The 14,624-nt window shown below is 45.3% G+C and overlaps 1 protein-coding gene across 2 annotated transcripts; it reads left to right on the forward strand.

Annotated features, from left to right (window-relative positions):
* Positions 1 to 939: 939 nt before the first annotated feature.
* KCTD10 (potassium channel tetramerization domain containing 10) lies at positions 940 to 13,835 on the forward strand. 2 transcript variants are annotated; one of them, XM_026060321.1, is made up of 6 exons: positions 940 to 1,823; positions 6,510 to 6,679; positions 7,359 to 7,448; positions 8,151 to 8,203; positions 8,947 to 9,142; positions 9,741 to 13,835. In XM_026060321.1, exons 1-6 carry the CDS (start codon positions 1,616 to 1,618, stop codon positions 9,957 to 9,959), a joined length of 936 nt encoding a protein of 311 aa, XP_025916106.1. In that variant the 5' UTR covers positions 940 to 1,615; the 3' UTR covers positions 9,960 to 13,835. The 2 variants fall into 2 exon arrangements, with proteins under 2 accessions (XP_025916106.1, XP_025916107.1); XM_026060322.1 differs by having other exon boundaries at positions 941 to 1,823; positions 7,362 to 7,448.
* Positions 13,836 to 14,624: the final 789 nt, after the last annotated feature.

Raw genomic sequence — 14,624 nt, forward strand, 5'->3', positions numbered from 1 at the left:
AGTTGGGGTGATTGGAAGCAGGGGAGGCTGCAGTATTTGGGGTGATCCAGGGTTTGGGGTGATCCAGCCCCCGAGGTTGAGGCTCTCAGAGAGTGAGGGGGTACCAGGTTTGGGGGGATCCGGCTCCTGGAGGTTGGGACACCCAGGGTCTGGTTTTCGGGTGTTCAAAGTGTGCACGGGGAGGGTCCTGCCCCCCCCCTCCCCTCCAGGCTGGGCTTTGGGAGTGCTGGCACATTGCGAAGTGGTGGGGTGGTTTTGGGGGAGCGGCTCTGGGGCACCCGGGGGTGCAGCCCTGAGGGATAAGGCCACACGGGGGGGGGGTGCTGGCCTGGGGCCCGGTGATTCGCATCACGCTGCAGCCCAGGTGCCTCTCTGGGAGCCCAGGTGCGGCCCACGGCTGAGCGATGGGGCCTGGTGGCAGCTGGAGCCTGGGGCTGAGGCTGGCACCGCTGTGCTCCTGGGCAGGCTCTGCGACAGGAGTAACATCTCCTGGGCCACCTCTGCCCATCCTGCTTTCTCACCCCTCGAAATGCAATATCGACATGTAACTACAGCTCTGTTCAGATTTGCTGTAATAGTTCTGCTCTCAGTGACAGCAGGTCAAAAATCATTTGATGCAGTAATCAGCCCCTGTACTCTGAAAGTTGCAGGACATGGATCTGCTTGAGACGGCTGGGCTTTAGTCATCACATCCTGTCGTGTTCTGTGACAAAACAGTTAACCACAGAGGAGCCTTTTGCTGGAGGATTGATCATCTGTGGTTCCCAGAGCATTCGCACTGCTAAGCTAACTTGCTGCCTTTACAAACATGTGACCTTGTTAGCTGACTTGAGTCAACTTTGTCTCAGTGGTCCAGGAAGAGATAGTGAGGGATGCTGGACTGAGAAATCTGGGAGTGCAGGAAAGAGAGTGAGAAGCTTAACATGTGCTTTTTGTAGAGCCACATTTGCTCTAAGAAAAAACCTTTCAAGAAAATCCATGGATAGTTTAGGTTTAAAAGCACAGAAAGTTTCCTGGCTCATTTGCTCAGGTTTTCTGTATTAGGGAATTGCCCAGTTACGTACCAGATTACACACGAAGTAAGAATGTAAGCTTTATAAGTTCTGAAAGAGGCGAACACAGCTTCTCTTTTATCTGATGTGGGAAAGTCCTGATTTTCACAGTGTGAAATATTGCCCAGAATTCTCAAAGTTCCTCACTGGCTGAGCTGATATACATTCCTTAGCTGGTTTGTCTCACCGTCAGAAAGAAGACAAAGTAAAACAAATAAAACATTTGAAAACTTTTCAAGAGGGAGCGAGGAGCTGAGGCTGATAATGTCCAGCAGGGAAGGCTAAACAGGGAACCTGCGTGGCTGCATTCGGTTCTGCTGAAACCGCTGTAGCTAGCTGGGCTGGATAGTGGACAAGGCATTTGACTTAGTTTTCTCCATCAGCAGAATGGAAATGTTTCATCTATTTGACACTAAAGCTCACCAAGTTGTGAGCTCCTTCCAGGAGCTGAAGAACAACACAGCACTATTACTTGTGTGTAAATTAATCTGAGAAGTTAGCATGAAGTTGGGTGTCATGTAGTGGTACCAGTCTAACTGGTAACTCCTTGTTTGCAGGAAGAGATGTCGGGAGAAAGTGTGGTGAGCTCAGCGGTGCCGTCGGCTGCGACTCGCACCACCTCCTTCAAAGGGACCAGTCCGAGCTCCAAGTATGTGAAGCTGAACATTGGTGGTGCCCTCTACTACACCACCATGCAGACCCTGACCAAGCAGGACACCATGCTCAAGGCCATGTTCAGTGGCCGGATGGAGGTCCTCACCGACAGCGAAGGTAAGGGGCGCTCCTGCATCCCTCACACCGGCTTGCTTTCATCTGCAAGGATGCTTGGGAACGGGTTGGAGAAAAATTTAGCGAGCAAACAGAAAGAGGAACATCTGTTCATTGTTCCAGATATTTCTGCAGTTTATTAGTGTTTCAACTACTATCTTATACAACTGAGAAACCATGTGGAACAAAAGACACGTATGACTGACTAGTTGTCCAAACAACGCAAGGATAATATGAAGTCCACAGGCCCCTGTCAGGGCCAGATAGAACAGGCTGTCTTTTTCTTTTGAAATACTAATACTGAAATCCTTAAGTTTATGGAAAATGGTTAGGATAATGGTTAAGAAACTATGAGCCAGAACTCACTTGTTTATTTTGAAGCTCAGAGGGCAGTTCCCTTGTCTTGTTTCCCTATCTGACATATAGAGAGAAAATTTACTTTGAAGATTGTAGGGCTTTTTGAGCTAAAAGCTAACCTTTGAAATGTAAATTTGTTTTCTTGTGAGAGTATTGACTGTTGGATTCCCTAAAACAAAAACAGTTGTGAAAACTTAGAAAATTTGCTATAGGTGTTACTGGCAGCACATGGATCTCTCCCGTTAAAGGTGTCTGGAAAGAAAAAATCTACAGTATGTCAAATTACCGTCTCCTCAAGTTGCTGTGCTCAAATACTTTGCTTCCTTACAAAATACGTTGACTTTCTCTTCTGCTGTGATTCCTCTAAACATTAGCTATGCTATTAATTTAAACTGCAAAAATGTGTTTATATGATGGCTGTTTACAACTTTGAGAGTAATTTTATATCAGCGTTCTCATATAATGGGAGCGTCACAGACCTTAATTCAAAGCGCAAGTTTCTATTTATGTGCTGGCATTTTGCCCGTAACTGTTATTTGTGGACTTGGATACATTGTCTTTAACAATAGTTACTATGCCATTCATCTTAAGGGTTCAAAACACCTTTCTAGCGATTAATTAATTATTTGAAATTATTGTTTGAACTTGCTAAAAGTATAGAAAATGTATTACTTTGTTGATCAGTTGGACCTAGTTTTGAATGCTTTAGCATATATTCAGCCTGTATTTAGAGGTCATGCAGAACAAATGATGGATTTAGTAAGCTTTTGTGATGAGCTTCCTTGAGATAGGAGGAAATGGATTTGGGAAAAAAATTGTAAAAGAATGCAACTCAGTTTGCTATCCGAATATTCCTGTTTTAGCTAGAACTGCTTATATTTAAGCTGGGGGGAAAAAAGTTGCATTGTTCCATTTTGTTATACCATGGCTTTTGCAAGCTTTCAGCCACTGTATAGCATTAACCTTAGAGCTGTGGTTTTTGGACTCCAGATCAAAAGAGCCTCTGAGAGGTCTGCGAAGGTTATGTAAAAAAGCCAGTCTGTGGGTCAAACTGAAAAGCCACTGTCAAATGGGAATCAGCTCCCGCCCTGGGAAGAAGGGAGAGGTGTCCAAGTGGAAATCTGTGAACCAGTACATTGAGGGACCTCTCCCCTCGCTGCTAAACTTCAGGCAACTGCAGGGAGACACAGCTTTCTCCTGTTTCTCCCTGAAACTGCTCCATATTCTACAAAATTTGGTAATTCACCACTTCCCAAGTCCTTCATTTTGGAGCCTGATTGGAAATTCTGAGTTAGGAATGGTCCCTGCATGGTCTCAGCGCTTCCTCCAGGCTTCCTGGGCAGGTCCCGTAGGAGTGCTGTACACTGTGTTCCTAAAGCACGGCGTTTACTGCTCGGCTTAAGTACAGGTACTTCCGCCTGGAGAGCCGCTGACAATGTTGCTGCTAATATGAGGCTAACTGGAATTTAATCCACTAAAATATCATGCTTGAGATGTAAGATCACAAGCTTATTTCGCTGCGAATCCCATTGTGTCTCCATGGGATTGTTCCATTTAGCCAGTTTATGCTTTAATAGGAATTTGACACTTCCTGTATGTTGCAAGTGAGACACTCCCATCGCAGTAGTTCTTGTTTTATCTCCCGCTCCCTGGCATGTTGCTGGAAACTGGGACAATAGCATCATAGCTGTTAAAGGAAACTCTTTTTTATCTGAAATTCTTCAAAATGCTGTTAGTTGGTTCCACCCAAAATCTGGCACAAAACAAATTGTTTCTCAGGAAGAGCAGCCAAACTTGTGGAGAAACTGGAGAGAGCAAAGTTTCTGAACRGCCTGTGGAATGTTTCGCACTGCGTATCCTCCTCTTTGGTAGATGGATTCTTCTGCCCCCAGCGCCATCTCCCAAGCTCTTTCTCACTCTTTAACAATTATAACATGCTGCTACTTGGGCTGTAGGAGAAGTAGCCAGAGTTCTCTGGTGGTGGGTGGCAGATGATTATTTTCAGCTTAGATACTGTTTGTGAATTGTAGCAAATCTGCACGTTTTGAAAATGTTATCTCATTGTAGTAGGACGATAGAAGGATGCGAGTTTTCCAGGTCCATCAGTCTATTTCCAGACTTTCCTTGCTGCAAAGTGATTTTTTTCCTTTCTCCCCACTGCTCTTAAACAGCTGGTGAAGGTGTGTGCTTTTTGGTCTGTTGCTAGCAAGACTAGAGCGTCAGGTAATCTTCAGTGCCAGGACACTGCTCTGTCGTGTCTTCGTCAGAAAAGTTCGTCTGTTTTAGCTTCAGTGTTTGGGTGCTGTCCCTGTGACTTCCTGCAAAACAGAAGATTTTGCACACACATTAGATTTTTAGGAAATGATAGTTCGTGGATTATGTATTCCTACCTCAATAAATGGATTACAAGACATTTTTATAATACTACAATTAAAAAAAGGCTTTAAAAGACTGTAGCTGAAACCCAGTTCTTAGGCTCTGCAGAGCCGTAACTAAGTGGCAGCGGGGTCGCTTTCCTGTGAGTCATCTCCTTTTGACTGTATGTTTAGGCTGTTCGGTTAAAACAGAAGGTTTTTTTGAAAGCTGCTTTAGCAGCCACTTGTATTTTGCAATACTGCTCAAAATATTTTCTCCTCCCCCCCTCCACCTGAAAGAGAGCAATTCTGCTTTGGTTTCACCATCTGTAAACATGAAGTTGCAGCAGATTTTTGCAGCCTACAGAGGGAATCACAGCAGAGATGAAAACAAAGGAGTTTGGCGACCTTAATTCTGCTCTCAGCCTGCCCTTCGCTTCCCTACACGTCTGGGGTACTCTGATAAACTCTGTCGGTGTCTGCACGTGTGGGATTTGGGCGTTCTTGTTTGTTACCGTGTCTTGTGCTCCCTCATCTTGTTAAAATGGGAGAGCTTGCTTTAAATACCTCTGCACTGAGAAACGAGCTTTTTTTCTGCTCTGGTTGGATAAGTATACTGTATTCATTAGCCTGTATCGATCTTTTGTTCTTTTATTTCTGTCTCTAGTTTCTCTGCCTCCTGCTTTCTGGTTTGTTATTGCACTCTGTGAAAATTACAATTGTGAGCMCACGTTGTGTTTTGTGTAGACAGAAGCGTAATAAGGAAGATGGAAAGCCTGTAGTAAACTGCTGGAGAACATCTCACTTTTCAACGGAACAGCATGAAAGGACTGTGTTCGTTTTCCAAATTTAACCAAATATTCAGATTTTATTATTAATTCCATTCATGCAGACCATACAGGGTCTGCTTTAACCTACTTTCCTTATTTGTTCAAAATATGACTCCTTCCCCACAAGCGTTTCCTCACCGCATTCCTGAGTTGCAGCCCATAAGATTGGCCTTCTGTTCGTTTATGGAAACTTGAGCCTGGACATTGTGTAACATTTTTTCAGGGTCCAGCCAGATTCAGGCAGCAGACTGGCAGCAAGAGGTGAAGGATAGATCCTTTGGTCACCAGCTAACTGTCAAGCATTTTGTTATAGCTCTGTTTTCTTTTCTTTCCGCTATTCTCAGTTAATAGCAGYGCTGGTGAGCGCCAGGGCAGGGGCTGTACATTACGTTCTGCTTACGCATGCTGTTGGTTGCATCATGTCCTTTAGCAGTTTTAGACATTCTGCTAATAACCAGTTGTTCTACCAAATAATGGTCTTTGGGAATATGGAGGCTGAAACAGGATTTGCAGTGACACTGCTGAAGTCTATGTTGTCTTTCCAACCTTTTTGCACATCTGCTGGAGATGGTGGATCATAGTGAGTCCCAACACTGTTCAGGTACAAGACTCTTCAGCTGGTCAAGTCTGGTTTGCTCTAGTGAGCTGTCTTCATCGTGACTCTAAGAAATAGCCACGTGTGTATGTAACAGGGCCCTAGGATAGAAGGCAAGAAAATAATGTGGCAGGGATTCTAGGAGAAGTGGAGGAAGAACTTGTTTGAGAGTGAGAAGTGTTTGTTCCTCTGTTTCGATTACTCATTTGTCAATAGTTGGGGAMCTCTGAAAAACAAATGAGCTTCCTACCTTTCCGCCACATATGCACTTGAAGAAATGCAGGAGACGGTGCATTCCCTTTGCGAGTACAGCTTTCCACCAGCTCAAGCAAAGATTCGGAGTTAGTCTGTCTTAGCAGGAACCTACTCAGTACAGCAATCCCAGACACCTAGTAATCCTGAGACACCACTCTGGGATGCTCCAGCCTGACACACGGTGCTAATATTTTCCCAGCTGGTTTCTCACTGGGGATTGGAGGAAGCCAAGGTAAAGATCCTTTGCTGTGTTTTCCTCCTCTGCTTCTGCTGTACTGTGGTCTTTCCCTTTCCCTAGGCTGGATTCTGATCGACCGCTGTGGGAAACATTTTGGGACGATACTGAACTACCTGCGTGATGGGGCTGTGCCGCTCCCTGAGAGTCGCAGAGAGATAGAAGAGTTGTTGGCTGAAGCAAAGTACTACTTGGTCCAGGGGCTGGTGGACGAGTGCCAGGCAGCCTTGCAGGTAGGTCGCAGAGCTGATGAGGAGCCCAGTTACCCTTGGTACAAGGAAAAGCCAAGATGAGGAGCTTGCTCTGGTTGGGAAGCAGACTGTGGGCAGAGCCTCACTGTGCGCAGCAAGATGTTCTGCTGGTTTCCACTGGGTGCCTTTTTGAGGCTGGATTATGGCCAGGAGTTGAAATACTTCATGTCATTGATCTGCTGGAGTCTAGTCACATCCAGAAAACCACACCAAGTTGTTATCAGCATGTAGTGCCACCCGATTACGGTGAAGGAAGAACAGTTGCTCAGTTTCCCTCCGCTCACTGCTGTGCAGGGAGCAGAAGCCTGGCTCCTCCGTGGTGTTCTCCACTGTTCAGGGTCTTGTAGGGTGAAATGAACCTGGGTTCTTTATCCTCTGTGCAAATTCTTGCCATTTAAATACACATAAAACTTTCAGTCCCTGGGTTTCAGAGAGAACAAGCATAAGCAGCTTGGACTGTCCCAGAGGGATGCTGCCTGGCAGCTGGAGTGCCGGGCTGGCACAGGACACACACCAGAAATGGCCCCCACTGCAGCGTGAGGATGGACACGGAACTTGTATCACTTGAGCTGTAGCACAGAATATGCAGGACCTTCCCAGTTAATATGGATGGTGCCCTAAGGTTTGTTTACCTTCAGCTGCTGTTTAATTCTTGTTTCAGCAGAACAAAGATGCATATGAACCGTTTTGCAAGGTACCAGTGATCACTTCTTCCAAGGAAGAGCAAAAACTTATCGCCACTTCCAATAAGGTAAGAAGGGTCAGGCTGTGCTGTGTCTTGGGTGAATGCTGGCCTGTTGCCCTGAAAGTTGCATGGGACCTTGACCAAATAGTCTTTAGAAGGTGGTGTTTAGTTTTCAACAATGGGCTTATCCTAAAATACGTGTGTTTTAACTGTTGTAAGTGCAGAATATTGAGAACCTACAGCAGATTAAATATTTCTGCTGAATTAATAGTCAAATACTGCTCAGGCTGGGCCTGTCTGTGTCTTTCTCCACTTTACATATTAAAATAGAAGGCGTAGGCAGTAGCAGGCTGATCAAGCAGATCATCAGGCCTATCAGATCTTTCATTTATTTGTCCACTCTCATTAGTAATGACAAATACTTACTTTAGATAAAGTGAATTAATGACTCCTGTTCCTGGAAGCCTGCTAGTTGCAGTGGGTGGAGGGGTGGAGGCTGGTGATAGTGATTAGCCTTGGCAAAAAGACAGAGGGAGGATAAGAATGAATTATGATCTAGTCACAGAAGGGATTAGAAGGGATAGCAGCCCCATTGCCAACTGGTGCATGACAGTTTTGCAACAACAATAACAACAACAAAATCCCACTGGGCTTAGACCTGATGGTGTCATTTCATATTGCAGCTCCTCTATTGTATGGTCTTGGGACTGAGCTGAAATTCCAGCTCTTACTGCACTTCCTGTAACTGATCTGTTTTGTTTTTTACAGCCAGCAGTGAAGTTGCTATATAACAGAAGCAACAACAAATATTCCTATACCAGGTGAATAACTTCAATTGTACTTCTTTGAAGATGTTCATAAACTGAAGTCCATGATAAGCCTTTGCTTTTTCTTCAGTCAGAACCAATGGCAGATTGGTGCTGGCATGCACTCAGTTTTTTCCCCAATTAATTTCAAATTTGAGTCAGAAAGGAGCCTAGTGTCATCTATAGAAGACGAAGTATGTGCTATTTCTGTGACAGAAAGGTTCCTCTAATACTTAGGTGCAGCTGGCAGAGGCTGCTGACCGACTGCTGGCCTGCATTTCCCCCGGGCTACAGTACATTAGTTGAGTACAGGAAGCCTTCCATGGTGCAGTGTTTTCAGTATGTGGTAAAATCATTAAGTCTGAGTCCTTGTCCTCTTTTTGCTATGTTGGTATAAAAGTTGCATGGCATAATGCTGTCACCCTCCAGCTGGTGCTAAGCTTGAGCTGAAGAAATGGTGTCATTTGGGTGATAGGCTTTTGCACACAAATGCAGTGCCCTTGGACAGTATTATTCACAGGCCTGCTGATGTCATGTTACTGCTTCTTCAGCAGCAGGGTATCCTGCTTGTACTAGTCAAATGAGTTACCACTGCAGTCCTGGATATCAGCTCTAAACACTACCTTGGTAGAGACGCAGTAAGTCAAAGGAAACTGGACATATGGGCCTCTAAATGCTCACCGTCTGAGCCCCCCTTCTATTCTGTGTGCTGTCTTAATTGCCCTTATGTGACTGCTGCTCTCCTTGATCTCTCACAGCAACTCTGACGACAACATGCTGAAGAACATTGAACTGTTCGATAAGCTGTCCTTGAGGTTTAATGGGAGAGTGCTCTTTATAAAAGACGTGATAGGAGATGAGATCTGCTGCTGGTCTTTTTACGGGCAGGGACGGAAGATCGCCGAAGTCTGCTGCACTTCCATTGTTTATGCTACTGAGAAAAAACAGACAAAGGTACAAGTAAACCCCCGAATGCTCCCAACGGCTGGTCCAGCTGCCATCAGGCTGGCCTCCTGACATCTGTTTTATTTTGAACACTCCCTTCATTGTTTAGCCTGTCTGTGGAATAATCGATGCCATTCAGAGCAGGAACAGCTCAGTGGAGCTGATCCTGTGTGTTGCTTAGAACAGGGACTGTGAGGCTGTAGCACTTAACACAGGGCAGTTGTGATATTCCATAATGCAAGTTCATTCCAACTCTGGTCTTTAGACAAACTTGTGCACTTGACCAAGTCTGGTTTACATTCCTGTGTAAAGACAGTTCCTGAAGAGCAATGGCATTCCTTCCCCATACCTCCTTACCTTCCCAAGGAGAGAGCTGTCAGAATCTGCCCTGCAGACAGGCCAGTTCTGAGAAAACTGGTTGCTGGGCCTCAGGGTTGAAAGCAGACAAAAGAGCAAGAGCATTTGTGCTAGAAAGGATTTCTACAGCCAGAGTGCAATTGGGAAAATTAAAAAAACAGAGAGGTATCAGGAGCAAAAAGGGAGGTATCCTGCTGTCTGCAGCGATTGACAGTAGGTGCGAGTGACCTTATTTCTCTTGGGTGGCCAGGTGGAGTTCCCAGAAGCCCGCATTTATGAGGAGACRCTGAACATTCTGCTGTACGAGTCCCAGGACGGGCGAGGACCCGACAACGCACTCTTAGAAGCCACAGGAGGGGCAGCTGGCCGCTCCCATCACTTAGATGAAGATGAGGAGCGAGAGCGCATTGAACGGGTGCGACGAATTCATATTAAACGTCCAGATGACAGGGCACATCTGCATCAGTGAGCTGAGCGACAGCTGCAGACTGCACAGTCCTGTCTGGAAGGCGCTGCCCTCGCCTGATCCATTATCTACAGCAGATGACCAGGCAGCTTACCTTCTATTCAGCGAAGTCTGTAAATTATGTTTTGTAACAAACTAGATTATTTGGAGTATTTAAGTGACGTAGTTCTAGACCAAGAATAAAAAAGGTTATTGGGCTTATGATAGGTATTGTAAGGCCCTGTTGAGCATCTGGAGAAATGCCCTGAATTTTTAGCACTCTCATCTTTGCTGTTGKGTGGCTAGTGAGGAAGAGGGCTGGTTTCCTTCGGCTTTAGTGATTATCCTGCACTTTAAAAAAAAAAAAAAAAGGCGAAAAACAAATGTCAGTCAGCCACATACCTTCCCCCTAGGCACTCACTGACCCTGTCCCCTCCTGGGCCTTATGGCAGGGGAGAAATGCCGTTATCTAAACAAACCCAAGCTATTGTAGAATTCCCTCTCCTTCAAGCCTGTAGGCAATAGGGTTGGTAGCTCCAGAGTGCCTCAGTGTGACTTCTGGAAGGACAAATGGCATGTGCTGGCTAGATTCCTGCAGTGCYTGGGGGCAGGAGGAGCCTGCGCAGTGCCAGGCTGCGTTGGTGGATGTGCTCTCGGGGCAGGTGGAAGGGAGCACGGGGAACGGCTTGGGCTCAGCTTGCCAGGCAGCTGGCTGTGGGCTTCCGGCAGCTCCCAGGACCTGCCCTCCAACAGTTCAGTGAAACTCCTGCAGCACTGAACTGTAGAGACCCACCCCTGCTTTATCAGTGCAGTTCAAGGGTGGAAGATGTTAAAATTCCTCCAGGAGGAGGATTAGGAGCAAATTGTACTTGATTGATTGATTGCTTTTCCTTAAGGTGGTGTTGCTACCAACTAGTCAGTGCTTAATACTTTTGCTTCACCCCAGATCTCATTTGGGGTGTTTATTTTCCATCAGATTCCGGATCTGTGAGCTGTGCTTTCTTTACTATGTTTGCCACAGGTAAGACTTCATCACAGGCTGCAAACAYTCCATGCAAGCCTGGGRTAGGTAGGAGGCCAGCRGATGTTGTTCAAGCTCTGTAACTGATACAGGAGCATTGTCTTGCTTTGAGCGAGGGCAGCAAGATYGCTGTGGGGAAGAGGAGTAGGCAGTGGCACAGTTAATCCTTGGTTGCCTCTATCCTGAGCATATTCCAAGTCTCTTCAAGGAAATGGCAGCTGTGTGTGAAAGGGCAGAGCTAAAATGTTGTGTGGAGAAGAACTATATATTCTAGTTTTCTAAGAGTACTTTTCTATTATAAATTAATATTTTATCTACCTCCTAGTCTCTTGTTGCCTACTACGGAGTCAAGTAGCAATTAAAGTGGAAGATCATGTATTATTCAATGAGATTGGATGCTAAAGGATAATGAGAAGAGCCACAATTGTAATGGTTAATATAACAAATCTTGGGAGGGAGAGAACACCTGCAGTAGGTAGTCTTAAACTTCAATCAGAGTGACACCAAGTTACTTTGGCTCATTCTAGAGTTTTTTGAATCTTCAGCTGGAATACCTAGGCCTGGCCTTAATGACCAGACATCCCATAGAGTTGTGACTCCATGTTCCTGTTATTCAGTGAAGTGGTTAGTTGCTTTTGTCAAAATTCCTGCTGCAGGGATTCCTATTTCTGACTCACTCAAAGCTGATTTATGGCATATTAACACTTTAAATACCAAAGGTGTTGTCAGCATCACCAGCTATATTACTCCAGTACTTGTATTTCTAATAGTGGTTACGTCTGAAACTATGTATAGCCTGTCCTTAGCAGCTAAAATAAAGCATTAAGGCTTTTGTCTGCTCAGTGGTACAATTTTGGAGCATTGTGTAAAACTAAAAAAAAACTTTCAAAGTTAGGTTGAGGACTTCCTTCTAGCAACCAAAGAATTTTCTAGTTATAGACAGCTGGTGTCTGTGTGGCAGATGTGGTCATTGTACCTGCCTACGTTTTCTTCTTCAGATACTGACTGATATGCAAGAGCTCAACAGGAAACGAAGTGTCAGTTATAYTGTAGTTCAGTAGCTTCAGCTACGTCCTGACAGTTATGGGCTTCTATTTTAAGCTGTACTGATGTGTTTGTCACTGCTACAACATGTCTTAGGTTTGTGGAAGTTCATAGTGCAGACTGTTGTTGTGAAGGATCCAATGCCTCTCCCTTCTTGCAGGGGGCAGGGGGAGGGCRGTGGAAGGCAAGTCCTCTGAATCGCTCTGTCTCTTCAGCACTGTGTGCTTGACACCTACTGGCATATTAATGGACTCTCGGTGGGTTTCTGAGAGCCCGCGACTGACCTACTGTCCTTGACGTGGTTTAGAAGCTGCGCTGTTTAAAGCCATTCAAAGCCCCTTGTCTCAGCCGTCCATCTGTGCTCCTGCAGGACGTTAGAGAATGAAAAGGAAACACCGGCTGGTTGCTGTAGAATACAGTGATAGGCTGGAGAGCAAACCCTGCTTGCTGCTTCAATGTTATAGCGGTGGCTCCCTCCTGTAAGACGTGAGGGACAGACCATCTTCATCCTCCTGCTCAGCCAGGCATTTAGCTGTGCTGGTTTCCCCAGACGGTGCAGAGGAGACTCCAGCAACGGYTGTTCAAACAACATCCAGTAGCTCATTGTAGTGTAATAGCAGGTTTGGCTCTAGGAGTTGAAGTGTGTTGACACCAGCGTTAAGCACCTGACAGATCACACCTAAGTGATTAACTTCTCTGTAAATAATTTCTTAACTGGCTTCAGCATTTCCTCTTCCAGTTTTTACAAACTTAGTTCTTAAAAGGGGGATGGGGTGTGTGTGATTACTCTTAATCTTCGTACAGTTGTTTGTAGAGGTATTGTTCATTTTAGTAAGTCACTCCAGGAGATTTGAGGCACAGGTTGAATAAATTGGAAATTCTGTATTGGATTTATGGACACAAGCTCTGCCTTAACACTCTCCTAATTTAGCCCTCTAATTGCTGTAGTTGTGTAATAAAGATATACTGTTGTCATGTGTTACATCCTTTACTTACTGGCCAGTTGCCCTTGGTACAGGTTTGACTGTTCTGTCAAGGGAGACTTAGTGCACAAAAACAGCTCCCGTAGCCAGGTGATGCCATTGCACAACTGCTGTCAGCTCTTGAGCCTTTTTACTTTAAATGGTTTTGCCTCTGTGGCTTTCAGTTGAAGACAGGGCAGTGAACAGCTATCCTGGTCGCAAGCAGCTCTTAGATTATCTAGTACTGTGKGATGTTAACAGTGTGTGCAGAACTGTCTTGTTTGATTCATGAACATTACTCTCCAGCACCCCAGAACAGGCACTAATACCRACAGTATGGCAGAGCAGAGCTGACCAAAATCTTACCCATAGAAGTGTTTTTTCCTTCAAAGTGAAGCAGAAGACCTTGCCTCAGTATTGCCACTTGGGACACAGTTAGGGCTTCAGGACAGGCAGGAGTAATCAGCAGGTACCTAAAGGTAGGTTAGGATGTGTTTACCCTCAAGTACATCAGTGTAGCTGTAACACCACAGAGCAGCTGCATCTGTATTTACACAGAGGCCCAGGCAGGTTCTGGAGTCCACACTGACCTCCACCTGCTGCAGGACASTGCCAGTTCAAAGCCATCGTATATGTTTCCAAGCTCCGGTCTTGCCTTTAATGAAAGGGTAGGTGGAACCTTTTAGTCTTAACAGAATCGTTCCATTTCATGGACAACAGTAGCAAGTTCATCTGTTCTGTACAATCATTCCCTCCCATTTTATACTTAAGCTTTTTTGTGCATAAGTGGGATATTAATGTATGGTTTGTGTTTGCAATATGTACTTTTCATTTTTTAATATAATGAAAAATAAATTAGAAATTTCATATTTACATGGGAGTTGCTTTATTACTTGTTTGAAGTTCAGTGCCTATCACACTATCCTCATGGTCCACAGAGTTAGAAAGTACTTTCAGGAAGGAATATCAGACATTATCCTCCCCCTGGTTGTTAGTTTTGCCTTCTGGCCACTGGTTATGACTGACTTGCCAGTGACCTGGCTCTCAGGATGCTGCAGGCACCAGGATATAAAGGYAGCAAGTCAAGGATCTTCAGGCTCTAGTTTCAGCCTAGCCCAAGCAGACTGGAGCAGGAGCCACACAAATTTGCCTCAATGTGAGGCAGAAGAGTAAGCGCTATGAACACACAGACTGGCAGTACAGCTGCAACTTCCAGGCAGGAGGGAGCAGAGGGAAATTCTTGTCTTCCTCCTACCCCCTCCCCTTGTAGCTGCAGTAATAGTGACTCCTACTACAGAGCACTCACCCTCTCAGGAGGGAGCAAAATCTCAGCTCTTTGGAGAGAGACGAAGGTTCTTCAGAAGCAGGAAGGGACCGGTCTGTTCAGAACTGGATTGCATCAGGTTGGCGCGTCTCTCAAAGCTAAGGAATTTTGCTCATCTTCCACATTGCCAATTCCACTGCCTCAGTCTGACTGTGCAGGGAAAAGTAAGGACAGTGTTACTCCAAGAGGAAAGATCTCCTTACTCCATGTCACAGTAGACAAGCAAGCTGTGTGCTGAGATTTCCACGTGAGCAGCCTCAAATGCTGATGCACTGACTCAGAGATCAATGCCAGACTTATTCTTGCTACATTTAAACACATCTCTGCCCACTAAAGGA

This window comes from Apteryx rowi, unplaced genomic scaffold (genome assembly GCF_003343035.1).
Source record: "Apteryx rowi isolate R43461 unplaced genomic scaffold, aptRow1 scaffold_168, whole genome shotgun sequence".
Taxonomy (NCBI): domain Eukaryota; kingdom Metazoa; phylum Chordata; class Aves; order Apterygiformes; family Apterygidae; genus Apteryx; species Apteryx rowi.